The sequence below is a fragment of the Cynocephalus volans genome, chromosome 13, assembly GCF_027409185.1.
Source record: "Cynocephalus volans isolate mCynVol1 chromosome 13, mCynVol1.pri, whole genome shotgun sequence".
Taxonomy (NCBI): domain Eukaryota; kingdom Metazoa; phylum Chordata; class Mammalia; order Dermoptera; family Cynocephalidae; genus Cynocephalus; species Cynocephalus volans.
Window position 1 is genome coordinate 4,602,471 of NC_084472.1, and position 27,203 is coordinate 4,629,673.

Sequence of the window (27,203 nt, forward strand, 5' to 3'; positions counted from 1 at the left end):
AATAAAAACTTCTGAACTCTGACTGAGACAGCAATCAGGGATAAAATAACTGCTGTCGTGTGTTTCCGTGGAAAATGGAAGACAGAAGTGACAGTGGAGGACGAACCAGTGCCACCGCACCTCCCGGGTGCGCGAGGGCGTGCAGCAGCCGGCAGCGGCGGGAACGCGCGGTCCTCCGACAGGCAGGGGGCGCGCGCCTCCACGCCGTCCCGGCCCGCGCGGCCCCGCCCCCGGCTCGCGCCTGCGCTTCCTGCCCCTCCTCGTCCGGGATGCTGCTGCCGCTGCTGCGGAGTAGCTGCTTCCCTTCCTCCTCTCCCGGCGGCGGCGGCGGCGGCGGCGGCGGGGACCAGGGCTCGGGGAGCCGGCCGGCGGCGCAGCTGCAGCGCGGAGCCCGCGGGCCGCCGGGGCCGCTCGAGGGAGGGGACGCCGAGCCCGGAGCCGACCCCCCGCGCGCGGCGGAGGCCGAGGGGGCGCCGGGGCCCGGGGCGCGCGGCGGCGGGCGGCGGGCCGAGCGGGAGCCGTATGCGTGCATGGATCCGGGCGCCGCTCTGCAGAGGCGGGCCGGGGGCGGCGGCGGCGGCGGCCTGGCCGCGGGCTCCCCGGCGCTGTCGGGCGGCCAGGCCCGCCGGAGGAAGCAGCCCCCCAGGCCGGCTGACTTCAAGCTGCAGGTCATCATCATCGGCTCCCGCGGCGTGGGCAAGACCAGCCTGATGGAGCGCTTCACCGACGACACCTTCTGCGAGGCCTGCAAGTCCACCGTGGGTAAGGGCGCCGCGGCGGCCGGACCCGGGGCTGGGCGTCCGCCGCCCGCGCTGCCCCCGCCCCCACCGCGCCAGGGCAGTGCCCCGGGCGCCGCGGGCCTCGCTCCTCGGCGCGTCTGTGAGCCTTCCCCCTTGTGCAGCGGTGCGGTCCCGAGTGGCCTTGCCGGTCCCGGTGGATGGATGGGGTCCGCGGAAGCCCCTCGGACCGTTCCCAGAGCCGGACAGATTTTCGTTGAGGCCCCACGCAGGCTTGTCCTTGAGGCCTCCCGGCGCTCCATGCTGCCCGGGCGCGAGCCCCTCGCGCCAGCCGCTCCGCACCCTCCAGGCTCCGGTCCTGAGGTCAGGGCGATGGGTGGTCCGGTTCCGCTCCCGGGGGCGGGGGAGGGCCTCTCCACGGAAACTCCCGGCCCTTGACGTCCCCACCCAAGGAAGAAGGTGGTGCGAGGTGAGACAGGCAGGCGGTGGCGCGAAGGTAAAGCTAAAGGCCACTCGCGCGGCGGCGTGCCCCTCTCTTAATGGCCAGCCGGGCTCTGTAGCGAGTTTCGCGACCTTCGCTGTGCCTTAGGACGAGTATTTTCACTGTAAACCAGGGCTTCTTTTCTAACTTCGAACTCAGTTTCATGATGCACTGAAGAGATGAAGTTTAAAGTTCCCTACGGAGAACTTCAGACTAAAACTACACTGTTTCTTTTAATTATAATGCGGGCAGAGGGACTTGAGCTGTATTTATCCATGACCTCACATAACCAGGTGACTGGCAAAGTGGGGACGATTCCTGGGTCGGTGAAGTGCAGCAGTGAAATAAATACAGTAATGTTCCAGGTGAGGAAGCATAATGTCCTCAGGATCTAAAATTGAAACCGCAAGGGAAATTTTTTAATGAAGTCAAACTTACAGGACTTGGCATCGAAATTTGTCAGGTGGGTGTGAGTAACAATTGTTTCTGTGGGAAACCCCTTAAAAGGTGTCAAAACTAGGGGAACCCCGTAGATGGGATGGTTCTTCAGAATAAAGGACGGTCACCTTCAGTAATAGGCAGTGAGGGATTTCCTCAGGGGCCCCTCCAGAAAACACTGAATAGTATCAAGATTTAATATACAGAATTTAAATTGTCATTCCATCTGTTTATACATATAGTTAGTATTGTAACCAGTGGTAGTTTCAGTACAGTTTTGAGATGAACTGGTTTTAAACTGTCATGTAACAGAACGCTACTACATATATGTGAATGTATTGTCGGAAAAGGAAACCTCCAATTGTTGTGCTGTCTTTTTGGTTTTGTTTTTGACAGCGTACTTCCCTTAAGCTTTTTTGAAACAGACCATTTTGGAAATATCTGTGTTCTCTGTACCCTATTTGTTTTTAAAATGTTGGCCTTGTTGACATACTAAAACTCAGTAGCATAACTTTATCTGTTGCAAATATCGAATCTTGGATCGTACAGACTACAGGAATTATTAACCCATCAGATGAGGTTTATGCTGTTATTTTAATACCTGACGTGAAGCAGAGTTAAAGCTGTTCAGGATTATCAGTCTTTTATGGCTTCACACTTAAGTATGTAAGAATGAGAGTTGATGCAGTTGCATGGGGTGATGAGGAATCAGTGCAGGTCCTGCTAGCGGGTACCTGGGAAGGCTTAGGTGGGCAGATGAGCTAGCTGAGTAAAGGTGTGCGTGAGAGGGGGAAGGGAGGGATGAAGATGGGTTTTCTAAGCCGGGCCACAGTGGAGTAGCACCCCCACATTCTGGAGAAGTTTCTTTAGGGGACATGGGAATGGGTGCTGCGGGATCTTGACTGCCATGCTAAAGAGGGTGGGCCCTAGCCTATAGGCACCTAGAACCACAGTTTTCAGCAGGGTTGCATAGGAGATTTGGGAATGAGGAAGAAACCAGGAGGCAAGGAGGGAGACCAGGCAGTTGGTTTCTCTGTCCCCTTAACAAACAAACATAAACACGCACACTTATGTGCACACACATCTCTCCATACCGAGTGCAGGTGAGTTTTTGTCTTGTTCAGTTTTGCTTTCTTCATACATAGTGCATAGTCAGTGTTTTCTAATTGTGGGAAGTTCAGAGAAAGATGGTAACCCCTGGCCTAACCCAGACATGAAAGTGCTTTTGGAAAGCTAACTAGTTTCTGCCCCAGAGTTGCTTTTCCCTTACAGTTACCAGATCACTTATTGAGCACCTGCTGTGTCTTGGGTATTAGACAACCCACTGGGGATTCAGAACTTGTGGGGAGCTGGATTACAGGCTGGGACGGAAAGTGTAGGGAAGTGGTGGAGGCGCCTGCTGTCTGGGGTGGGGCAGCCTCATCCGGAATGTTGTGAAGATAAATTCATTCCTCCAGTTCCTTTAGGAGGATGCTATTTAAATGTGGTGCTAGGTGTGGTGTAAAATTGTGGCTGCCTCCCCTGAAGGCTACTGTTTGAGCCCTTAGCTCATAGGGTCCTCCTGAGGCCGGTTTTTCTAGTTTCATCTCCATGTAGTACAATGAGCTCCACATAGAGTCTCTTACATGGTGGCAGTTCTCCTTTACCCTGTCAGGGCTTGTAGCTGTCTGCTGCTCGTGACAGCAGAGTCTGGGAAAGACCACAAGCCCCGCAGCATGATGCAGGAAAGAGTCCCCAAGCATGCCCAGACCAAGGTGGGTCACCAAAGTGGTGGCATGGTGTAATTAAGAGGCTAGAAGAGTGTCTCCAGTAAGTGCCTTTCTAAAGTGAATTGGACTCACTTCCACTATCTATAAAAGATCATAATGGAAATCCTTAGAGATTTGAGGAATTATTATGTAAAATTATAAATGAACAAAATGTTGATTTTGGGGGGGGGGGTATTGTTAGTCGTATCAGAAGCTGATTTGTTTTTAAAGATACACAAAATTCACTATAGTATGAAAAGCTAAAAAATTGTTTCTAGGCTGGCTGGTTGGTTCAGTTGGCTAGAGTGAGGTGTTATAACACCAAGGTCAAGGGTTCAGATCCTCGCACCAGCCAACTGCCCCCCCAAAAAAAAAAAAAAAGATTGTTTTTAATTTTGATTTATTTAATGGAAATTGTCTAGGTGGAATATTGTCTTCAAATGGAAATTTTTATTCATGGGATTGAATTACTTAATTTGATATCACTAGCATAATCTGACAGGTTCTTTAAACAAGTACAGGGGCAGTTTTTTAAAGTTCGAGAAATGGAAAAATCTAGTTGGCTATAGAAATGTGCAACTATCTAACACACTGATCTGCTGTTTTTCTCATAGTGATGCCTGTATCGTAAGCATACTTATCTACTACAAATCCATGTGTGCATGTGTGGGTGAGCCCGTGGATGCCATTTCTTTCTGGGTGGAAGCTGTAGAAACCATTTCTATCTAGTAATGCCAAATTCTTGGTCTTTCTTCCTCCCGTTTGACTCCCACTAGATTTGGCATGAGGAGGAGGTAAATGAGCTTTTTAAAAAGTACGTTTCAGAAAACAACCCCATAGAATTATATACCTGTCAACCTTTGTTTTATTTTACATAACTGTTGGAAGCTAGCTGTTAATTTTGTTTGGATTGAAATGGTTTTACCTCATAGAACCCCACTCCCACTCTTGCTCCAGCAGTATTGTATTCTAGAAAAAGCACTAGAGTAAGAATGAGGAGCCTGGGCTCTTTCATTAGGCTCTGCTACTAACTAGTTTGTGACTTTGGATAAGTAAGTTGTCTGTGCATATAAAACCTAACATTGTATTAGTAGTCACTACTATTTGGCAAGCACTTACTGTGTATCAACAAAAGGCCTCCCAACAGTCCTGAAGTTATACCCATTTACAGATGAGGACACAGAGCCTCAGAGAGCGGAAACCCTGCCCCTGTGAAAACTTGCACAGCTGGTCAGTCAGCAGGTGGCCAGAGCCAGGGCTGCAGGTAGCTCTTCCTTCCTTTCTGTCTGTTCCTTAGCCTCACACACATAAAGGTCAGACGTTGTGAGTTCTTGGTTTTCTAATTCAGCCATCGCCACAGCTCTGTGAAAATGGTGACATAATTATTCCGTGGTATCAATGAAATTGACTTTCTTTAGCCATGGCCCTGTCATCACTTGTCATAGGCCTTATGGATATTAAAATAATGGTCTAAGAATTGTATTTTTTACCTATATATTCCGTCACTCACATACTGAAGCCTTTATCACAGTGTATTAGGCTTCACAGCCTGGCCCCTGGGGATGCCTGGTCTTAGAAGATGAAGCCCCATTTTCACTCAGTTACCAGCCATGGTCCCATATACTCTTTTCCTGGCTCTCCCCTTTAGTTCCTGTTGAGATGAGGGTGCACTCAGGATGCCCATTCGGTGGACAGGTGAGGGCCTCGGCAGGAGGTGACGTGTGCTAGGGAAGCTGGGTGGTGCAGGTGACTCTGTTTCATCGGGGCCAGTTAAGCTGGCAGCAGAAGAATTGAGAGGCCCAAGAAACAGGTGAGTGTAAATCTCCTGCAGAAATGGCTATCGATTAGTCTGCCCTTGGATGTTAGGCGACACGATGCATAAAATGTAGTCCATGAGTGTCTTTACCTAGAAGCAAGGGGAAATTGACTATTTGTACTTTATTCTTGAAACCCACAGTGAACATCTAATACGTTCATTGATTAAAGTTCTAAACTGGGGTTTTTTATTTTGCTTTTCTGTAGTTATATGAAGTCTTCTAAGCTGTGACCAAGTGTTTCACTTAAAAGAAAATTAGGGAAAATCATCCAGATTTCCACTCCAAAAGCCCAAACACTGCAGCCCTCCAGTGTCGTTTCACTCCATCTGGAGAGAACCTCACAGGCTCCCCTGCCAGAGTGATGTAACACGATGACTCAGGGACATGGGAGTGTGAGCGGAGCTAACTTTTAGTTTATGTGCCCCCGTGTGCTGTGCTTTGTGTGAGGGGGTTTTACTTAATGAACTGAATGCAAACTGACAGGCTTGTGCAGAGTGTCCCGTTCTGTGGAATAAAGTAGCTATCTTTCAGAGAAAGTATGCGGATTTAGTTGGAGTTGGGTTGTTTAGGTTGAATAAAAATCTATTTAAAGACCTGGCTTCAGTGTGTTCAGCCTGTCTCTCACTGTCTGCACTCAGCTGAAGAAGAAAGATTTCGTTATGCACGATAGAGATCCAGATTCTTAGAGATTGCCTCTTTCCCTCCAGCCTGTGGAATCTGCCAAAAGCAATCTGTTAATACATCTTAGAACTGGCTGTAGAAGGTAGAGTTAGTTCCTTTGAGAACTGATAAGTCCAAGTTACTCTCTAGCCTTGAGTGCCAGATACTTCCAATTAAGCACTGGTTTGAATTTGTGAAGAAAACATAGCTTTGAACAGCAATCACTCGGCAGACAGTTTTGAGAGGCTGTTTGTATTTATGTAAGATACCATTCTGGTAGCCGTTTTATAAGGCACAAAGCTAACACCTGCTCACCTGGCCTGTCCTTTTCAGAAGGGGAACTGAGTCATGGCGACAGCCATAATAAGTTGTTGGGAAAAAAGCAAAAGTGCCATTGTACTTCAGCGAGGAAGATGTCGATTACTGTCCTTTTGTCGTCTTATTGCACATCTTTGACATTTGGAAAGTATTTGAAAAACCCAAACTACAGAACAAAAATAGTGCCCTTAAATGAGTTTTGTTTTGTTTTTGTTTAAATCCTTATCCTTTAAAACCAGGAATCACAACACAGGCTAACAATACTATATATTTCAAGGAAAACCTCCCCCACCCCCCCAAATGTGACAGACTCAGCTGTTTGGTTTCTAGGGCTCACATAACACCTTCTTAGTTTACAAAACAAACAAGACCTGCAGGCCTGTGGTGGGAGGAGCTGGCACATGGAACTCTCCCGCACTTAATTTCATGCAGAGGTCCACCACTGGCCAGGCCAGGACCTGGCCGCAAGGAGCAGGCCCTCCAAGTGAGAGGCTTCGTTATCGTTCACGTGCTTTCTCTCCCTTCTTCAGGCCTGGCCTACGGTAGAACCTCAACACTGGCTAAAGAATCACATGCCTACAGTCATGTTTTCACTTTTAATTTTTCACTTAAAAACACTTGACCTTCTCCTTGGCCACCACTATCTTCCTAGATGCTCCCAAGGTGGTGGTGTGTGTGGAAAGAGTGGATTTTGGAGGCAGGCAGAAAGTCCTGGATTCAAGTTTCAGTCCACCACAAACAGTCACTGCCCTTAGGCTAGGGGCTTACCTCAGTTTCCTCATTAGCAGAAAGAAAGAAAAGGGGGGACATATACTCTTCCTATCTCATGGTACAGAATAAATGGGGACGAAATACCTCAGGTACCTGGCCCAGAAAAGGCAGTTTATGATTCTCTTCTCCTAATTTATACTGTGGACTCTGCAACACTCCACAAAACTTTATTTTTTAAAGATACATACTGATATATACAGGTGAATATGAAGTATCAAAATGTAAACACATGACCTGGTTAGGACACACAGTTCTTTTGACAGTCCCTGTATTTTTATGGACCTATTCTGAGTAGTAGTAAAGTTAATATTTCATGCGTATGAAGAAACTGTTAATGATTCACCCTTTGATCAGCTGGGTTTTATCCTCAGACCCCGCACCCCCATACATATTCTCTTCTTCTTGTGACCAGGAGCTCAAAATGACACACTGGTAGCCTTTCAGGTAGGGGTCTGTCTGTAGCCAAGGAGTGGAGAATGCCCCTGGTGGGGGGGCGGAACTTGTCCCTCCCAGCCAGTGTACCACACTCCTAATTTTATTCTGCTTGCCTAGCAGCATGGAGGTCTTTCTTCAACGTTAAGTGTATGTTCCTGCCTCCCTTCCAGCCACTTCCTCCTTTTCTTTGTCACCAGGTGAGGCTGCCCAGTGAGTGGGAAGGGGCACACCCCAGAGCCAGACCATCCAGGTTCAAGTCTGCTCTGACACTTACCAGCTCCATGACATTGGGAATCTACCAGCCTCTCTAATTTCAGTTTTTGCATCCATAAAATGGGGACAATAGTAATATCTACTTCATAAAATGTTAAGAGGATGCACTGCAATGAGTTAATATGCATAAACCCTTACAGTAGTACCTGAAATATAGCAAATGCCCCAGATAGTTTTTAATCTTCTTTATGAAGGGAATGAACACCTTTCTATGGAGTTCTGTTATACATCTTTACTTCCGTGGAAACGAAACTGCCCGCAGCTCCCCTCTCCTCTCCTGTGAAGCTGAGCATCTGGACTCTGTCCCCTTTTCTTCCCCGCCTGATGCAGTCCAGGCTGTTGCTGTGTGTTTGTTCCAGTCGAGTGCAAGGCTGTCTCCTTGTCCTCCTGCGTACGTCAGGGACGAGAGACACAGGTTTACTTGCCAAACCTGGAATGAAAGAGAGGAGCAGATCTTATCAATCTTAGGATAGACATTTGATATCCTGGAGCCCAATAAGCATTTTTTTAATGACATTTTTTTAGTGATACATAGTAATTTTATTATTTTGATAGTACCTGCTTCTGAGATGATCAAAATATTTTAGTTACAGCACTTAGTTTCTGTTTCATTGAATCCTTATAACACAGCTTAGGTAGAAAAAGCCAGATAATATTAAATAGTAGGATTTCAGAAGTTAAGGTGCTTCCTGGGGACAGTACAGGAACTGATAGTTCTACTAGCAGCGAGTTTGCATTGCTTTTTCCTTTACACTGGGGGAAAATCATGTCCTCTTCTCTGGTAGGTGGTGTGGCTGGGCAGAAGACTGGCCTCACACTTAGGTGGTATGTTTTCCAATATTAGATCTGCCTCTGTCTGTGTGACCTTGACACATTTCTTAATTTGTTTTCTCACTCTTAACTCACTGAAAATGCTTGAAATTCTCTCCCTTGGTGGGAATAGTATGTTCAGAATTGGGCAACATTGTATGAGATATATCCTTGGGGAAAAAAGTCACTATATAAATTTAAGATATTTATTATAAATTGGCAGTAACATCACAACCACTGGTTGAATTGAGACATACTTGCAAGTCTGTGAAAATCCTTCAACTTCTTGAAAGTGTTAAGTAAATCTGTAGTCTAGGGTAAGGTCCAGATCTTTGGGGCGGCACAGGGGGACATAGAAGAAAAAAGGGAGTTCGTCCATTCAGCTGTAATCGTAGACGTGAGCCATGGTGTGCTGCTTGCTTTTTGCTGGAAAGGAATGTGAAAAAAGAAGTTTCTATGTATTCTTGTCATTATCATTTTTGTAACTTCGTATGACTCAATAAAAAGAAACAGTAATGTTTCGCCTTAGGGGGAATTTAGAAATCTTATCAGCACTAATTACAGTAATTCCTCCTGCTATTGCTCAGGTTTATGAAAGCCAACTAAGAAGGCAAAGTGCAGAGTTAAGCTTTAATAGCTTGGTTATGGTGATTATGGACCATTTGCAGACATTTTGCACTTTATTTTGGCCCATCTGACTGTTATTATAACAGCAGTTCATTGTGGGCAGTGGTATAAATTTGCATCTTGGTTCTGCCACTCAGCTAGCATGTAGTATGGCTGTAGGCAAATTATCTTGTCCTTTCTCTGCTCTGGTATCTTCCTCTATAAAATGGGGGTCATAGTGACAGTGACTCAAATAGAATCTAAGCCCATTGATAACAGGGACTGTGGCCCTGTAACCTCAGTTACAGAAAGCAACCTGTTACCATAATAATGCACTGGGAAAAGTGCATGTAGGGAGAGGCTGTGAGCATGTCAAGACTGCCCCATCCTTTAAGGAATCGTAGGTGAAGTGAAGAGCTCCATCTCTACACACACACACTTATTTCTCCAGCGTGTATATGCTGGGCATCTGTGCATTCACTTATCTCATTCCACATCTGCCCACCCTGTCTACTGCTCAAGTGTCTTTTTTTTTTTTTTAACTGAAGTCCTGAATTACCCTAATATTTTTTTTTAAATAGTCAGCATTTCTCCTTATATATGTAGCATTTGATGGAGAAGAGGGGGTGATTTCCAGTCATCAGATTTATTGAGTTGCTGTTGTGTGTGAAGCAGACTTTAGGGGGCCAAGATAGCTGCATCTTTAGAGGGCACATAGCCCGTGGGGGAGGCCAGCAAAGAAGGAACAAGGTGATAAGGGCTGGAAGAGAGTTCAGGTCCAAGAACCAGGGATGTAGATGAGGAATAGGGTAAGGAGTGTGTTCAGAGGACGGTTCAGATGGGAAATCTAGGATTTAAAAGGTTTATGGGCAGACAAGCAGGTTCTCTAGGAAGAGAGAGCAGCAAAGAAAGGCACCTCTTGCCAAGTTCATGGGGTTTGTAAATTTAGGTCAGTATGAGGTCCTTGAGGAAGCGGACTGTCCCCATCAACTGATAGAGTGGTGAGGGCTGACTGCTTCACCTGTGAGTCAAGCTACCTGTAGGAAACTGGGTTTTCAACAAGAGCCATAGAGAGAAATGAGGCTGCCACAAACATCAGTTCTAGGAGTCTCCCCTCAGCGAGGCGCTCTCTGTGTGCCGAGTTTTTCTGAAACTGATACACCAAATATTTGAGACTATTGATGACTTGTTATCTCTTATTAAGGATCATTAAAGTTTCTGTGACATGCAAATATTAAAAATAGACAACATTAAGAAATACCGTTGATTTTTGATGAAAGAAAGTTTTAGAAATGTTTAGTCGTGTACTTTGCTACAAGTATATGTTTCCAAGCCATAAATTGGATTAAGTTTTCAATCATTACAAGCTACTTAGTGGCTATAAATGTGGTACATTCATTTGAGAGAGAAGACTTTTAATGAGCTGTTTTCTTTTATGGAATTTTACATTTAGACACCGGTGTTTTTCTGTTGTTTGCGATGCTATTGTCATTAACCTACTCATGAAAATGTAGATAGTCTTCATTTTGGCTAAAAGGATTCTTAATCTTATTTACTGTCAGGCAGTCTTTGCTTTGTTTTCCTATTAGAATGAGTAATGTCTTTGTAATCACATGGTGATAATATTACCACTCATTTCCTGATTTTGAATATTATTGCCCTATCCTTTGATTTTTATTCATTAAACTTGGCAGTTACAAACAGGCCTAATGTAGGCATTCTAGAGTTGGATAAGTTGCTCACGTTGGTTGAAAAAGAGCAACTGATATGTTCAAACTCAACAACTCTAAGCTGAGGAAACAGCATCATCAAAACAAAGATAATCTGCTCTGGCTGTTTAAGGGATTCTTTCAGTTGATTTGAAGCAGAGCTCACTAGAGGCATCATCTGCCAGTTCTTTTCAATAAAGTAGCAGTCAGTGTGACAAATTTCACAGTTACAGATCCCTGAACTAAAACTTAAAAGCAAACTCACTTGAAGCAACTGGAAACAAGAGTGAAGGAGCATAGTAGTCATAGTAGTAGCAGTAGAATATGAACTTGGTTTGTAAATTCCATCACAGAGCGCCATAGCAGCAATGAAATCCTGTGTTAACATCGTGAAGACAGTGTCTTGTCGTTCAGCTGTGCCCTTTTAAAAACAGAACATATCAAATACCTCCACACTGTTTTTTGTCTTATGGGATGTCACTTTAACTGATGCTGTTACTTTGTGTGAGTCATTGAGCAGCTCTGTCCAGGGGTGTTAGCTGTGCGTGAGCCTGCTACCTGTTTCAAGGCTGTGTCCGAGTGTCTTTTGACTTTGAAAAGTGAGTCAGTTCCAGACCTGAATGTGATAGTGAGTTAACCAGCTTTCGTTCAGTGGCACTTTGATAAAGTTTCAGATATATTTTTTTGATCTCTTTGATCAAAGCTTTGATCTCTTGTGACAGTTTCTATTCACGCAGCTTCTCTTCATTGTACAGAAGGCCAGACCCTGTCCCCCAGGGTGGAAACATGTCTTAGGGTATCGCATTGGTGTCTGAAGTGTGTTACTAATTATATAAATCAGCCACATGTTTTTCACTTCACCCCGAGAACCTCACCTGACCGAAGCTCTGCACCAGTGCCCAGAGATGGAGAGCCAGGGGGGTGGGGGGGCTGGCAGGGTCCTTGTGCTGTGCGCGGCCACCGTCCCACTCGCAAGTGTAGTCCCCACCTGCCTGCCTATGAGCGGCTGGGATCAGCCAGCATCCCTTTCGTTTTTCTTAGTTGTGAAAATTGTATAAAAGTATTGTCTTGAAATATTTAAGTTTTCCATAACTCAAAAGCTTATAAGGTAACATACACAAATGAAAATATGGTTTTAAAAAAATATATCAAACTTTATGGGCTGAATTGAAAAGGAAAGAAGATAGATGATAGTTTGCTTAGTAATATTAAAATGAATAAAAAGTAAAATTGGTTATGTTCATTTATATAGGAGTAGATTGTTTAATAATAATGTCTCCTTTCCACTATTGATAATAAAATGAAATCATGTTTATATTTACTTAAATTTTTGTGAATGCTAAAAAACTTGATACAATAATTTCTAAGTTTGGACTAAGGCTGTTTGAGATCAAGATGAAATTTCCAGTGCTTCATATGAGAATATTTCCTGAGATAACATCCTTTTAAAGCCATTCATTTGTTAACGTAATTGTCAAAAGTAATTTTTACATGGCTGTTATGCTGAACTGTGGTAGTAATAAATTATATTATGAACAGCAAATGCTAGATAGATAAAACATGGGTCAACTTTTCCAGTTGTGTACTCAAACATGAGAATGACTGGGGACTTGCAGATAGTGGTGAGCCTTTTCCTTGGAATTTAATGATACAGAGTTTTTTTTTTTTGTTTTTCTGGTAATGATACAAAAATATACAACTAGGATTATTTTTATGACAGATTGCATCTTTGTTGTTTTTGCTTCATATTTATTTGTTTTATTTACAGGTGTTGACTTTAAAATCAAAACTGTAGAGCTAAGAGGAAAGAAAATTAGATTACAGATCTGGTAAGTGGAAGAGCCCGCACTCAGCCGTGTGCCGTACGTGTTTAACAACCCACACGCTTGTCTAATAACATTAACTGGGAGCTGCTGGCCTCGCCTGCTTTTCTTCTCCTTTGCTCATTCGGAAATCATATGAACCGTGCTTCCTTCAGGAGAGAATTTAGGAGAGCCTACTTATTTCATATCCATTTACACAAGATGAGTGTTACTTTAATGATAGCTGCTTTGAAAGCTTTATACCTCTATTTTCAAATCATTTGGTGTGATACAGAAACTGTCATCACTAAAATGATTTCTCCTGTACTTGTCTTCATGTCTTTAAAGTTATTTGGTGTGGTGGTACTCAAAGAAAGTCCAATATGTTCGTAACCAGATTTGCACGATTTGAAGGCAAGCTGCCACAGACCGTTCCGGGCTGTTCCTGGTAGCAGAGCGTGAATATCGCTGTGGGCAGATGTGGTCCTTGCAGCGGTGCTGCTGAAGTCACAGGACGTGAGCTCCCAGTGATGCCTCCTGGAGGTGATCCAGAGGCCTTTTCTGAAGACAAGCCCCTTTCTCAAACCACAATCAGGATGAGAGACTATAAACCAGCTGTGTTATAACTATTCAGCACCAGGAGCTTTCTGCTGGCTGCTAACAGCCCACAAGTGGCATTAGGAAATGCACGGGTTGCTCGTGACCTGCCTGTGGAAGAGAGGATACGATCTGGTCTGGTGGTGGTTTACAGGTGGCACCTTGAGGTTTTCTGAGAATGCCATTTTGTTTTGATAACACAGGTGCAGTGTACTCAGCTTACTAACCCCTCTTGGCAGGCCACCGTCAACTCTGAGTGTGTGTCCACCGTGTGTGTGTTTGCTTTCATCTGCGTTACGTGCTGCTCCATCTTGGCGCCATCGGTCCCCTAATGCTTGCGTGTTAGTGCCATGTCTTCATTCTTCACCCATGTCCCTGTCTGGGGCACAGCTGCAGCCAAGACCGGAGGTGTCTGAGGTAATACCTTCATTTGGTCGTCTGAGACTGTATAATCCACTTTAAGGATGTTTTGGTTTGGGGTTTTTTTGTTTTGTGGTTTTGGTTTTTGTATTTTTGTTTTTGGCTTGATTATGAAACATGTATAAGTACTCGAATAACAAAAATAGATATTTCTTAATATACTAGTCCATGATTAAAAAGGCAGTGAACTTTGTTTTGTATATTGCTGCCCAATTTTTTAACTCTGGAAATAACAAGAGTATCTTGCACTCAAGTTGCTGTTTCTAATTTTAAGCTCTTTAGGGTCAAGACCATCTTGAACAGGATTTGGGATATGTCTACCTATAGCACCTATAGGTTAGGTACTTTTTGATGAGATTGCTAATATTAGAACGTGTGAAGCTTGCTTCAGGGAGTGACAGCCATGCCTGATGACTGGCCTGTCTAAAAAAAACGTATCTTGGGCCCACCCTGTGGCTCACTCGGCTGAGTGCGGCGCTGGGAGCGCCGAGGCTGCGGGTTCGGATCCTATATAGGGATGGCTGGGTGCTGCGCTCACTGGCTGACACCAAGCCAAGGGTTACGATCCCCTTACCGGTCACAAAAAAATAAAAATAAAAATAAGAAAAACGTATCTTAATTATTGAACTAATACTTGAGTTTTCATCTTTAACAGCAGTGATTTGGTTTATAAAAGTATGTCCAAATGTCCCGGTGCTTCCCTGAACTTTGCCCACTAAGACTGTCTGTACTGGTGACATTGTGCACTTCTGGAATCTAATTACAGTGCCTTTGAATGTGATCTAAGAGGGACCCTGCCTTTTGGAATCCCGCTCCGTGGAGCAAAGTGTGACAGTGTGACTCCAGGATGTGCACAGGGCACTCAGCAAGCACTTTTCTCTGGAATGTAAAATCTCCCCAAAATAACTCCTCCCCTGCTCCTCCATGGACTCTTTACTTCTTCCCTTTTTCCTCTGCATTTTCACAACTGCACAGCATTGGTGGGGAGTATAACTGAGGGAGGAAAAATGAGATGCATTGGATTTATTGAAAGGTTGATTGCAAGTCTTTTAGGTGGAGTATTCCAGTGACTCAGTTAGGAAGTAGGACTTTTCTTTTCCTGAAGGGGTTTCTAATAGTGAATTATATATCCACAATATGCCAGCTCTTTGTTAATCACATAGTACTCAAAATAAGATTTTTATCCTCTGAAAAATTTTATTTAAAAAATGAAAAAAACCTTTTTCTTTGTTATTGCTACCCAGTAGGTAAAAAGAAAGTATTGGAATCGTGGTCTAGCTCTTCTTAAGCAGTGCGTGGCTTACTTTGGAGTTAGGAGCAGTCCTTGTGCTGTGGCTGTTGTGATCTGCTTTGTCACAGGCACACTGTCATTGTGCTCTGTCACCAGCTGAGGGAGAGAAGGAGCCAGTGTAGTTGGAAACAGCTCTTCGAGGAGACTCAGGAGACTGTGCTGTGCTAATAATAGCTGGTCTCTGATGTTCTAGACTGTCAGTTCATGAAAGCATTGCTGGTCTGTTTATATAGAAAGGTCTTGTTAGAAAGAAACACATTTTTTCTTGATGATTTCTGGATATAGCCAATCTAAGAAATACTATTTGCTATAGATTCCTAAAAGTTTAAAGTACCAAAAGCTGCAGGTGTCTTTGTCACATTTTTATATCTCATTTTATATTATTACCACATTTTTCAGTTCCTTGATTGATATCTGTGGTCAGAAAATAGACCATTTTTCTCTTCTCTGTACTTAAGGTATTTGTACATGAATGTGCATAAGAACTTTATGTAAGTGTGACTAAAATAAAATGTGTTGAATAGTATATAGCTTTATGAATGTATATCTAAATGCTATCCTGGAAATTATCTACCGTGAACTTGGAGTCACTGAGTTGAAATGGACTTGAAGCCGTGAAATTTGTCTCCTACCTTTAGGCAAACATAGAATTAAAATGTTTCATATAAGGGCCCCTTCGTTCTGTCCGTTGAACCTGTCTTCACTGTTGGAGAACTTTGTTTTAACCAGCCCTCTTAGGTTGGCATCGAGCTCATGTCTTCTCACTCTCTGCGTGGAAGAGATGGAGCATTTTATATGCTGAAATTCATTCCTGCCCTGCAAATTAGTAACTGCACCATTTAACTGGACATTAGAGCAAATAAGAATCTTTGAATTGTCTAAGTATTGTATTACCAAGCTGGGGAAACAATTGCAGGAATTTTTCAATAAAAGCAGAGAGAGAAATCAGAATAAGATCACGTGCTAGCTGCAGTACGTGATGATTTAGCTGACATTAATAAACTGCAAATCTCTAGAAATCAGCTCTTTGTAATTACAGTGAAAATTCTAGTTCACAGAGATGAACAGGAGAAATAGTAGGATTCTGCATCTTCATGGACAAAGGCATCAGTGTGTTGGTGTCTTATTCTCACCTAATTTTTTGAAAAGTAGGGACCTGTATGGGATTTTTATGGTGCTGGCACATAGTAGGTATTTAATAAATACTTGTTGAATGGAATCAACATTTTATTTACCCTGTTCTTTGACCACACATGATAGCAGATAATTTAGTGTGCAAGGGAAATAAGTCAAGCAAAGAAGCTTTTGAGAGGAAAAGAAAATAAAAACTTTCTCAGCCCATAAAGCAATATTTGCTTTACATGGAAATGAATTTACTAAGGGACTCTTTTGTTTGCTGTAATAAAGCATCACTAATGTGAACTAATTTGACAGCAAGTCTAGTCTGCAGGAAGCCATAAATTACAGCAACATTGCCCAAATGTGTTTTGGGGGTCATAGTCCCACAAGGTGAGCCTCAGTGTCCCCCCTTTTAGAAACTCCCTGCTGTGCTGTGTGAGGTGTACGAGTGGCCTTGCAGTGAAGAGCCCTGTCTGGTGCTTGTGTAGACCATTGCCCCAGCTTACTCGGCCATGACCCACCCGCCTCATGGGGCCCCTGGGGACATGCCACGAGTTTGGGTTCTTTGGGAAAAGCTAAATTATAGACCATCTTTAAAGAAATGCTTTTCCTTGTGAGTCCTTCCTGATCATAAGCTTCTCTGTTGAGCCTCGCTGTAATTAGAAATAGGCGGTGGTTCTCAGCCAGCTTCTGTAACTATTAATGTGCTTACCTCATTCTTCGTATTGAAGTGGTCCGTGTCAGCCTGGAGAAAAAAGGACGTTTCTAGATTTCAAATTGGCAGTCAAGGAACTTCACTGTGCTTGCAAACCTATTTGTATCTCTCCTTTTTCCTTTTACTAACTATCCTATTTGGGATGAAGAAAATAGGACTAATTCTGTAGCATATTCCATTAGTGGAGGACTACCGTTCATCTTGTCAACAAAAGCAAGTATTAACCATCTGTGTCAATTAAAGGAGAATTGTAGGCTTAAATAGTTTCAGTTATTGTTTCTACATTTTCTCATTGTTGATAACTGCCTACCATAGAGGGTGTTACACCGTCCACCATTTTACACTTGAGCAAACTGAGCTTGATTCCGAAAGGTTGAGTTATCTAAAGAAGTCAAGTTACAGAGCCAGGAATAGTGTCTGGTTGTGCTGGGACCCCGTCCACTGTGCACTAGGGCTCTGCACCTGCCCTGCCTGCTGGTAGCAGAGCACACCAGAAAACCGTGTCGTCTACCCCAGATAGAGTCTGAGGTGTGCTTTTGAGGAAATTGGGAAATAACAGCACATGTGCCTGTTATTAAATCAGTTTATAGAAGCAAAATACCTGGAAAAACTGACTTGAGCATAATACATTATGACTAAAAAATAAAACAGTTGAATGTCAGCCCACTGCCTAAATCCCAGTGTATCTTTGCTATTCCTCTTATTCCCTCCATGTCAGTTTCCCTCGGAGTGTAGTACATCGGTGGCTTAGAACCTTCTAGAACAAAGTTTATGATTTTGTGAGGAAAAAAAGTGGTCAAGTGCACTTATGTAATTTATAGTATTAAATTTCCTTATATTCTTACGATTGGTTCTAGAACGTCACAAAATTCTTTACCAACCTAATGTTAGCATGTGTTATTAGCCCTTTAGATGTAAGTTCAGAAGTCACAAATTACATTTATTTTTTTTTTTTTTTCACAAATTACATTTATGCTTTATTATTTCTGTACATATTTTCCCATTGGGAAGACATTTCATCTGGAAAAAAATAAGATTTTGCTCTGTGCAGGATTTTAGCATCTTTAGTTAAATTATTGTGGGATCCACCTCTCTTCCTCATTTCATGATGACTGTCTTTTTGCTGTAAAAATTCTCATTTTCTTATTTCAAAGTCTTAGTTTGAGAGTAATTGGGACTTCTTTAGTTTCGTTTGAATTTAACTGAGTCAGAAGAGTTCCCATACCTGATAATAATGACCAAGTTACTTGGTGACCAGCAGAGATCAGTCTGCTGTGGGGATGCTGTTCTTTGTGGTGTCAGGACCTGGCCACGGGTGTTCCCAGAATCTGGCCCTGCTTGTCTCCAAAGGCCAGTGCTGCTGACTTCAGACTGTGCCAGCTAAGATTGTACTTGTGAATCTTTTTCTTATTTTTCTCATGTGAAGTGTTAATAGGTAAACTGCACATGTATCCCAGCCCTCTCTCAGCATTAGCCCTGAGGGCTAGTGAATGAGAAATGAATTCTCTGTTGACTTGGAGGACATTCATTTTTTTACAGTCTTAGGAGACCTCACTTACTGAGTGCGTGTGAGTGGGTGGCGGTGCGTGTGCATCTGTGTAAAATTTGTACTCCCTGTGCATCATCATTGCTCTCAGATATGTTAATAATTGTTTTGTAAATCACCTACAGTGTGAACTGTTGGGGGTTGCTTTGTAAACACCATATTTTTTACACTTTGTTCTGTTTTATTTTGGAAAAACATATGATCGTATATTTTGACAATGTGTTAGCATCCCTGTTGCTGATTTTCTGTCTTTTGGGGAAAAATCTATTCTGGGTAGTTTGTTGTTCTTTGCTCATAATCCATCTCTGTTCATCCAATGTAGTCGTTAACCATGTTCAGAGACACTTTGTATCTCATATAGTTTTAGTCAACCTGAATTTTTCCTACTGTCTTTAACTGTAGTCATCAGAGGATGACTCTTATTCCTTCATAGCAGAAAAACAGAGCAGAATATAGGTTTGCGTTGGAATGTGGAGTTGCTTACTTTGGTTATTGCTTGGGAATTGATTTGTTCTGCTATTTCTTAGGGACACAGCGGGTCAGGAGAGATTCAACAGCATTACCTCAGCTTATTACAGAAGTGCCAAGGGGATCATACTAGTATATGATATCACGAAGAAGGAGACATTTGATGATTTGCCAAAATGGATGAAGATGATTGATAAGGTAAGTGTTGTATTTTTCTGTCAGATGTGAACCCTCTGCTAGTGGTTATTAATCATTATAAAAGGAAGAAGGAAGAGACATTTATTGAGTGTGCTTTAACAGACTAAACATCATTTAATCCATATTACAGTCAGGGTAGGTATATAATCCTGTGTTGTAGGTGAGAGTTAAGTTTATCCAGAATCATCTTATAAATAATAAAACCAGGATTTTTATTCTGACACCCTGGACTGTCTGACCTCAAAGCCCAAACATTCTCATTCTACCGTATCTGGCTGCTTCCCTGGAATTAGATCCAGGACATTCTCGTTTCTGCAGAAAGGTGACTTGGAAGCTCATTTTGTGAGCACCCACAGATTAACAACGTTGAGGAAGTGGCCTTCTCTCTAGTGCCTGTGGGCAGTCCAAGGGCCTCAGTCATCTGCTGGACATGTGCCCTCAAAATTATAGATGTCCTCATTTTGAACAAAACAAGAGTTTCTGCTTTGGCTTGTGATTGAATATATACAGATAACCTTTATCTGTGTGATTAATGTAAACTGTGGGTTCTCCTATAAGAAATGTATTCCCCAAACACACTTTTAGAAGGCAGACCAATTGGGGTGTGATGTGATGTATACCGTTGACCACAGCTTGAGAGTTTTCTTCCCCTTTTGCAGTAGTTTGATGTTTGGTTCTTGTGTGTAACACGCAGTCCTAATATAAATTAGATTTTATCTACAAATTGTGTTGAGGTTCGTCTGTTAGATAATGTTGGTAAATGTTCGTTTGCCAGTTTTACTAAGCATACATTATCAATGTTTGCTCTTTAAAATGTGTTAGGAGTCAGGTTTACAAAGATGAATTGGTCCTGACGCAGGGCCCCTTCCCTCAGCTTGCTCTGCACTTAGCCTCAGTCATACCAGGCCCACATTGGCAAGTCACTGAATGCTGATGTCCCTGCAGGCAGAAGCCGCCTGGTGTGCACCTAAGAAAATTGGGAAGGGGCATGCATTGTAGTCTAAAGTGTTTGGAACTAATGTGATGAGTATAAAACTGAAAGAAGTGGCCTAAAGCCTAAGAGGGGGTAAGTACTTAATTTGTGAATCTGCTGAGGTCTCGAGTTCTAATGCCCTCCTCTTTGTGGTACTTGGTTATTACATTTGGCCATTATTTTAGTAAGTGCTGTCATTTTTTTCACTGTGTACAGGTGGGCACTGGGACTGTGACCTGCACATCACTGATAGGAAGACTGTCACTCCTCGCTTGGCTGAGTAACTTGGCCAAGGCAACACCATTCGAAAGCCTTTTGTCGCAGTTTGTTTTACCTAAGTTTAGAAATATGCAAAATTAAATCAGTTACTCAAAAGATTTTAGCCTTTTTAAAGAAAGAAATTCTATTGTGCCTAAATGTTTTTTAAACTTAGAAATGTAGCTTAACTTTTTTTTCTAATTATAAATTTAATGATACTCAGAAGATCAAGAAAAGCACAAAAGTGCATTAAACAACTGTGGTTTTTTTCATCCTGAAAAACCAAACATTGAGTTTTACATCCTGCTTTTTTCACTGAATATTGTCATGAGGGCCTTCCTGTGTCACTAAATGTTCTTCCAAAACATGGCACTTTTTTATGGCTGCATTTTTTACATACCTTAACTTATTTCATTCTTCATCCGTTTAGTTGGACTTTTAGGTTTTTTTCAAAGATGACCATTTTGACTATAGAGCTTTGCCTGTATTTTGAATCATTTCTTGGGGATAGAATCTTAGGAATTGTTGGGTCAAAGGCCAAGTGCCTTATGATTCTCAATGCCTGTTACCAAGTTGCTTTCTAAAATGCTGTGAGCCCTGTCTCATATACCCCGTACCCAGTCCTGCCTGGGACCCCGTAGCCTCTCAAAGATGGTGGAATGAACAGATGAGTCACTGGGGGGGGGGGGGGGGTGCTGTATTGGTTAATATTTCCTCTGTCAGTATGTGACAGTGCCCATCTTTGAAATACAGCTTCTTTTAAAATTCCACAGTACGCTTCAGAAGATGCAGAACTTCTCTTAGTTGGAAATAAGTTGGACTGTGAAACGGACAGAGAAATCACTAGACAGCAGGGTGAAAAGGTAAGAATACGGGGAGCCCTGGAGGGGTCACACAGTTCCCACACACTGTGCTTAGCAGGTACAGTTTTTCTTTTAACAAATCACTTATTTTTTTAATTATGAAATAATTATCAATACAGTGATTACTCAGTCACATCCTTCTTATTTTTTGCTTTTTTAACTTCTTGCTTCTTTAAATTAATTTTGAAATGGTGGGAAAAAAATACGTTTGTGTGAGGGTCCTCAAAAAGTTCATGGAAAAATAGAATTAAAAGGTAATACAGATCTTTCCATGAACTTTTTGAAGTACCCTCATGTATACTGCATTATTATCTAACCTGACATTTTATACAGAGAAACACTTTCTTTTAGGTAGCAAAATTGCTTTCATGATTTTCTCTTACTCTAATGTAGTTTAATCTTCCTTGGTTTTTGCTAAGGGTTTCATCACGGAGAAACAATGTTATTTACATTTTAAGTGTCAGATATGTTACCCTTGTAGAAACTTAGGCAAGTAATTTGACTACAAGGTTCTGATATCACCCTAGGGGTATTGTTGTGTTTTGATTTGCTATTTACTTGCAATGTAAGAATTTGCTGCACTTGTGAACTTTATATCTCAGGCTAAGTGGGACTTTAGAGACCTTTAGTCCCACCCCTTCCATTAAAGCCGAAGCCCAGAGCCTGTGGTTCCCCCATCAGAAGCCAGTTCTTACTCTGTGCATTGGTCTGTGCTGCAGTCTACACAGACAAAATAGATATATTATTTTTTCTCAGTTTGCACAGCAGATAACAGGGATGCGGTTCTGTGAAGCAAGTGCCAAGGACAACTTCAACGTGGATGAGATATTTCTGAAACTCGTTGATGACATTCTTAAAAAGGTAAAATCAGAATATACATCATAGTAAGAGTGTTTCAGGAAACCTGTTGTTTCTTTTATTATTATTTTTTTTTTTGTAGAGAATTGTTTATTTAGAAATGAAAGACAGTGTAGTAGTTATGCTGAGGCTCAAGAACTAGGCATACCTGTCAACTAGGACCAAGGCATCCAGATTGCTATAGCAACAGCTGATTCCTGTCCAGGGGGGTTTGGTGTTCTTAGGGTTAACGTACAGCGTATTCACTTATCCTTGAAATACAGTTTGGTGGAGTGACTTAAGGTATAATAATGTGCCGTGTTTATTGGACATTTGCTTTTCTTTTTTCCTATTTTCCCATAAGAATTAAGTGCAATACAGATGGTGGAGACCTAGCAAAGATGCAGAAGTCTCAGCTGAGAAGAGAACCCTTGGAACTTTGTTCTCTTCGGGCTCTTCCCCTAGTGGGAACCTCTGACCTACACAGAGCCCTTACCGTGATGCTCAGTTGCAAGAGAATTGTTGGCCAGCTCCACTGAGCAGCAGCAGTTTCTTCAGGCGTCTTTAGGCTTACATTCAGAGATTTTTAGTAACGACTTTATTTATATTATTAGTAAGTGCAGTTTGCTCAGTTCAAACATAATTCAGAAGCTTCTAGTAAAATGGTTGCTTATATATTTGCCAAAAGAGGTTATTTCTTTCTTTAATAAGGAATATAACTCCTTAGCATGAAGATCATTTTTTTACTTATTAATATATTAAGTTTTCATTATACTAAGTTATATGAAAATAAATGTTTATAAGATTGATCTGATCTCTTCTGCCATAGAGTATTAAATAGGCTGGGCAGTGTTCATGTTGTGACATGAAGTGCCCTGAACTTTGGTTTTGCTTTTTGGCTTAGTATTTTGATGTCTAATTAACCTGTGAGGATCAGAGAGCTTTATAAAACAATACCTTGTCTTTTATATAATTGTATGATTGAAAAGCATGTGTGTGCACCTTGTAAGATTAAAATGCAGTTGTCTTTAATGTTTATCCTTCAGATGCCTCTGGATATTTTAAGGAATGAGTTGTCCAATAGCATCCTCTCATTACAACCAGAGCCCGAGATACCACCGGAACTGCCTCCACCACGACCACATGTCCGGTGCTGTTGAGTTGCTACTTTGGAGACAAAGTGGGAACAATTCCTGGGACGGGGGAAAGTTCTATCCTGCACTACAATCATTTTGACAATTTCCTTTCGCACTTTGTAATCCAAGTCAGAGCTATACACTAACTTGTAAATATGCAAATATGCAATCCTGGGTAAGTTTTGGTTTTAAATTACATATTTCTCTCCAAATTATTATATTTCATCCATTACCCCAGTGTCTAGTGTACATACACTGGGAAACATAGTACTTCTAATATGAAGAATGGGAGAAATGGAAGGTATAATGTTTCTTGAAATAAATAATTGTCCTTGTTAATTATATTATGAGGACGGAAGATATTCCGAAAAGAAGAGAGAATGTGGTGCTTTGCTTACTGTTTTAAAGAGAGTTTGTAAAACTAAAGACTTTTTGGAAAAAAGCTATCTTAAGTGCTTTTTCTTTATTCGCAAGACATTACCCCCAGCTGTAGCATCTTTGAAGTATTGGAGTATTTCTGCCACAAAGCACAGTTTCATTCATAGCCATCATTGAAAGTTATTTATTAATGTTATGTAATGATAGAATATTACTAGTTGGAGGGATGGATTTGACTTGGTCCTAAAGCCCAGAATCTCTCTCATGGTTCCTAATGGACGTACCCTATGCTTTTAAGAACTACAAAGATTCAGTAAAGAGGTGTTTTTGAAACTATAGAAAAAGGTTTTAAAGAAACGCTGCTGTCCTAAACAAATCCTATTTAAAGGAATTTTAAAGAGATACATTTTACTATATCAAAGAACATACATGTATTTGCCTAAACATTCTGTACCTTTGTAATGATAAAACTTCCCCCTTTATGGTGAAGCTTATTCCTATTAAGCCTAGACTGTGTTCATTTTTTTGGGTGGGGGGGGTCTGATAATGAATTTGTGAACTCTATCTTTGGTATATCTTTTATTAAACTGCACTGTTTTGTTTAGTCGAGGTAAATAAGTAATTATGTATTTGAATAACTTGGTGTTTCTTGAGTGTTGTGGTATGAAGCATTGTGGTCTTTCTACACTAATGAAGTGCAAATAAAATTTTGTATTTATGAATGACAGTTTGAGTTGCCACATTTCTTTATGCAAGTATAAATTGTATGTGTGACAGTATTCTTCATAAACTCCTCATTTTAATCTTTTGATTGTTTTAGATGGGAAAAATATAGTATCCTTCACTGTGGAAAACCGTTCGGTGGTTTCTCGAAGGGTTAAACATAGAACTACCATATGATCCAGCAGTTCAGCTTCTAGGTATATATTCAAAAGAATGGAAAGCAGAGACTCAGACAGATCCTTGTATACCAATGTTCATGTCAGCATTATTCACAAGAGCCAAAAGGTAGAAACCCAGATGTTTACCAAGAGATTAACAGATAAAGAAACTACAGTTTATACAAACAACTGAATATTATTCAGCCTTTAAAAATGGAGGAAATCTTGTCACCTGCTACATCATGGATGAACCTTGAAGACATTATGTTAAGTGAAGTGAGCCAGTCACTAAATGACAAATACTATATGATTTCACTTATATGTGGTGTATGGAGTAGTCAAAGTCATAGAGATAGAAAGTAGGGTGGTTGTCAGCAGGGGCTGGGGCGAGGCAGGATTTGGGAGTTGTTTAATGGGCACAGAGTTTCAGCTGGGGAAGGTGGAAAGTTTCTGGAGAAGGATGGCAGTGATGGTAACACGACTGAACTGTGCACTTAGAAACAGCACTTTGGAATGTAGATCCTTAAAGATGAGTTTAAGAATGTGTCTGTAAATAACCAAAAGATTAAGATGTAGCATTTGTGAATAATACTGTCATATACAATATGTGTATATCTTGTGTATGTCATCTATACAATATGCATATATATGTAGTTTCCTGAAGAAAAGATTTTTTCATGTATGTACCTTTGTCATCAACAACTGATCACTGATTGTTATCTCGCCTCCAAGCCTACCCTTCTGTGTTCTGCTGTGTGATGCCCAGGCTAGGGCTCTAAGCTATATTTGCCAAACCCTCTTGCTCTTCCTGTTAAAGTCTGCTGGTGGCCGAAACTCAAGGAACTTGGGAGGAGGGAAGAAACTTGCTTGCCATTTTTCAGTCCCTGTTGAGCTCCTTGCAGTAACAACAGACCACCAGCCCTGGCTTCTGGCTTCCTGTGGGATCCCCTGCTCTGTCTCACTGCACCTGTCAAAGGTATCAGTAGCCTTTGGGCTCGTCAGTGTCCTGCCTGCTGGGCCACCCAGCCCCTGCACTCCATGTACCCCCCAGGTCCGGCCCCCTCTCAGGCTGAGCACCCCTCCTCAGAAGCTCAGGTCGGTCTTGCAGGAGTCCTTCCTCTGAGCTCCCGAGTTGTGGCAATACCCCCTCTGTGTGCTCCCTGGCCCCAGGGGAGCAGCTGCTTCCTTCAGTTGTTAACTGTGAAGTTCCCTTAGCGCTCCCTTTTGGTTGCTTTGGCATTGTAACAACTATGCAGCTAGTTCCCCCTATTAAATCCCTCTGTTTAAAAATACCTCTTTCGTGTCTGTCTTCCTGACTGAGAAGAGCACTTCGTACCAGGAGTGATCTCAGGATACAGAACCTCAAAGATGAATTTAAGAAAAAAATTATTGGTTGCCATAGGCGTTTGTGGCTAATGCATCAATCTGTGGTGTATTTTATATTTACCGCTCAGAATCTTAGTTATTGCATTTGTGTCTGTCAACGGGAATATTAACAAAAGTACCTACATTCTTGTTTAGTAGGGTGGGTTAGGGCTAAAAGTAGGACTTTGCAAGAAGTCTTAGTGTGACTTGTAGCTCTGGAATTTCATTAAATTTTTTTCTTTAGTTTTCCATATACTTTTGGACAGTTTTGTGAGAACAGAACGAGAACTGAGTTTTCTGTGCTTGTTTAGGGGCTTGTTATTCAGTATCCACTTGCCAGTGGTTGTCGTGACTAGTTAGTGGCCCATCTGGCCCTCATGATGGCCCAGCAGGCCGTCATGTGATAAGCCGAATCTCAGTCGGAATCTCAGTCGGAATCTTAGTCTCTCTTGATTTTTATTATTTTTTTCTTCCTCAAATTCCTTTTTTACCATTTCTTGGTTTTTAAAGGGAACTGTCCTTTTAACAAAGTCATAAGTAACATTTTACATTTTTATAGCTCATCATCCTAGATTAGTGTCTCATTTGATTTCCAGAGAAACTCTGAAATAAGGAGGGCTGGACATAAAATGAATTTTCAGTCGTCCATGTAGGTGGAGAGGAACAAATACAGGAAAGTACAAATAAAAATCGTCTAAGACCACTAGATCTGTAAATGTTGTGATGGCCACAAGGCCCTAGTTCTCGTCTGTGAATGAGATGTTAGCCGTGGCTGGAGCTGAGCTGCCGCATGGAGGATGACAGTGACTTCTCTGTAAAGCAGAGGGAAGCAACAGGCTTGTTCTCTGTGCACTAACCTCCATCCCTTCCTCTTCACCTCATCTTCTCCAGTCTTTGATGTGCTGCTGCAAGTTGGCAGGTGGTTTTATTTCACTAATGGCTTAAAGTTTTTGAAATGTGAGGATTGGAATATTAGTTGATGACACACCAAAACAAGAGGTGAGTCTCACTTGTTTCTGTCTGCAAAACCAGCTATCTAAAATCAGGTTGTTTTTTCATGAGGGACTTATATACCAGAGAGAGAGAAAATACTTGTCTTACAGATTATTTGTTGCCTAGAATTTGTAACTAGGCCCACAAACTGCAGTTAGAGAGGTCGGGACATCATAATAGGCCTGTTACTTAACGTTGTAATGCTGTAGTCAACAGAGCTGAAATTTTTTGCGCGGTTGCTATACACAAGGCCCTGACCTTGGGTGCTGTAGGGGATTCAGAAAGAGAAATATGGTGGTCCCCAGAAGTTCATCAAGTGTGAGAGACAGATCCAGAGCTGGTATCCAAGGCAGAGCTCCCATTATTCATGGAAGAAAACACACAGTCCTGGGAAGCACAGAAAAGGGAGAATCAAGGCCCGCGGGGAGGTGGGGCATATTTTTCCTTGGCCTCCAAGGGTGAGTAGACTACTGACTGGTGGCAAGACAGACATGAGGGACAGTGTATTGAAAACCTGTCTGGTCATTTGGAACCTTTGGAAAAAAGAATTACATAGTGAA

The 27,203-nt window shown here is 42.1% G+C and overlaps 1 protein-coding gene across 1 annotated transcript; it reads left to right on the forward strand.

The window, feature by feature from the left end:
• Positions 1-254: 254 nt before the first annotated feature.
• RAB12 (RAB12, member RAS oncogene family) lies at positions 255-24,126 on the forward strand. Its single transcript, XM_063077212.1, has 6 exons — positions 255-762; positions 12,572-12,632; positions 18,821-18,959; positions 20,964-21,053; positions 21,810-21,914; positions 22,937-24,126. The coding sequence occupies exons 1-6, from the start codon at positions 270-272 to the stop codon at positions 23,048-23,050; spliced, it is 1,002 nt and encodes a 333-aa protein (XP_062933282.1). The 5' UTR covers positions 255-269; the 3' UTR covers positions 23,051-24,126.
• The last annotated feature ends 3,077 nt before the right edge of the window (positions 24,127-27,203 follow it).

What these genes read in the sequence shown, in the direction of transcription:
- RAB12 (XM_063077212.1), top strand. Translation starts at nt 270, where the DNA reads ATGCTGCTGCCGCTGCTGCGGAGTAGCTGCTTCCCTTCCTCCTCTCCC. An exon ending in GGATGAAGATGATTGATAAG is followed by an intron (nt 18,960 to 20,963) that starts GTAAGTGTTGTA and finishes AAAATTCCACAG; the next exon opens with TACGCTTCAGAAGATGCAGA. An exon ending in TTGATGACATTCTTAAAAAG is followed by an intron (nt 21,915 to 22,936) that starts GTAAAATCAGAA and finishes TTTATCCTTCAG; the next exon opens with ATGCCTCTGGATATTTTAAG.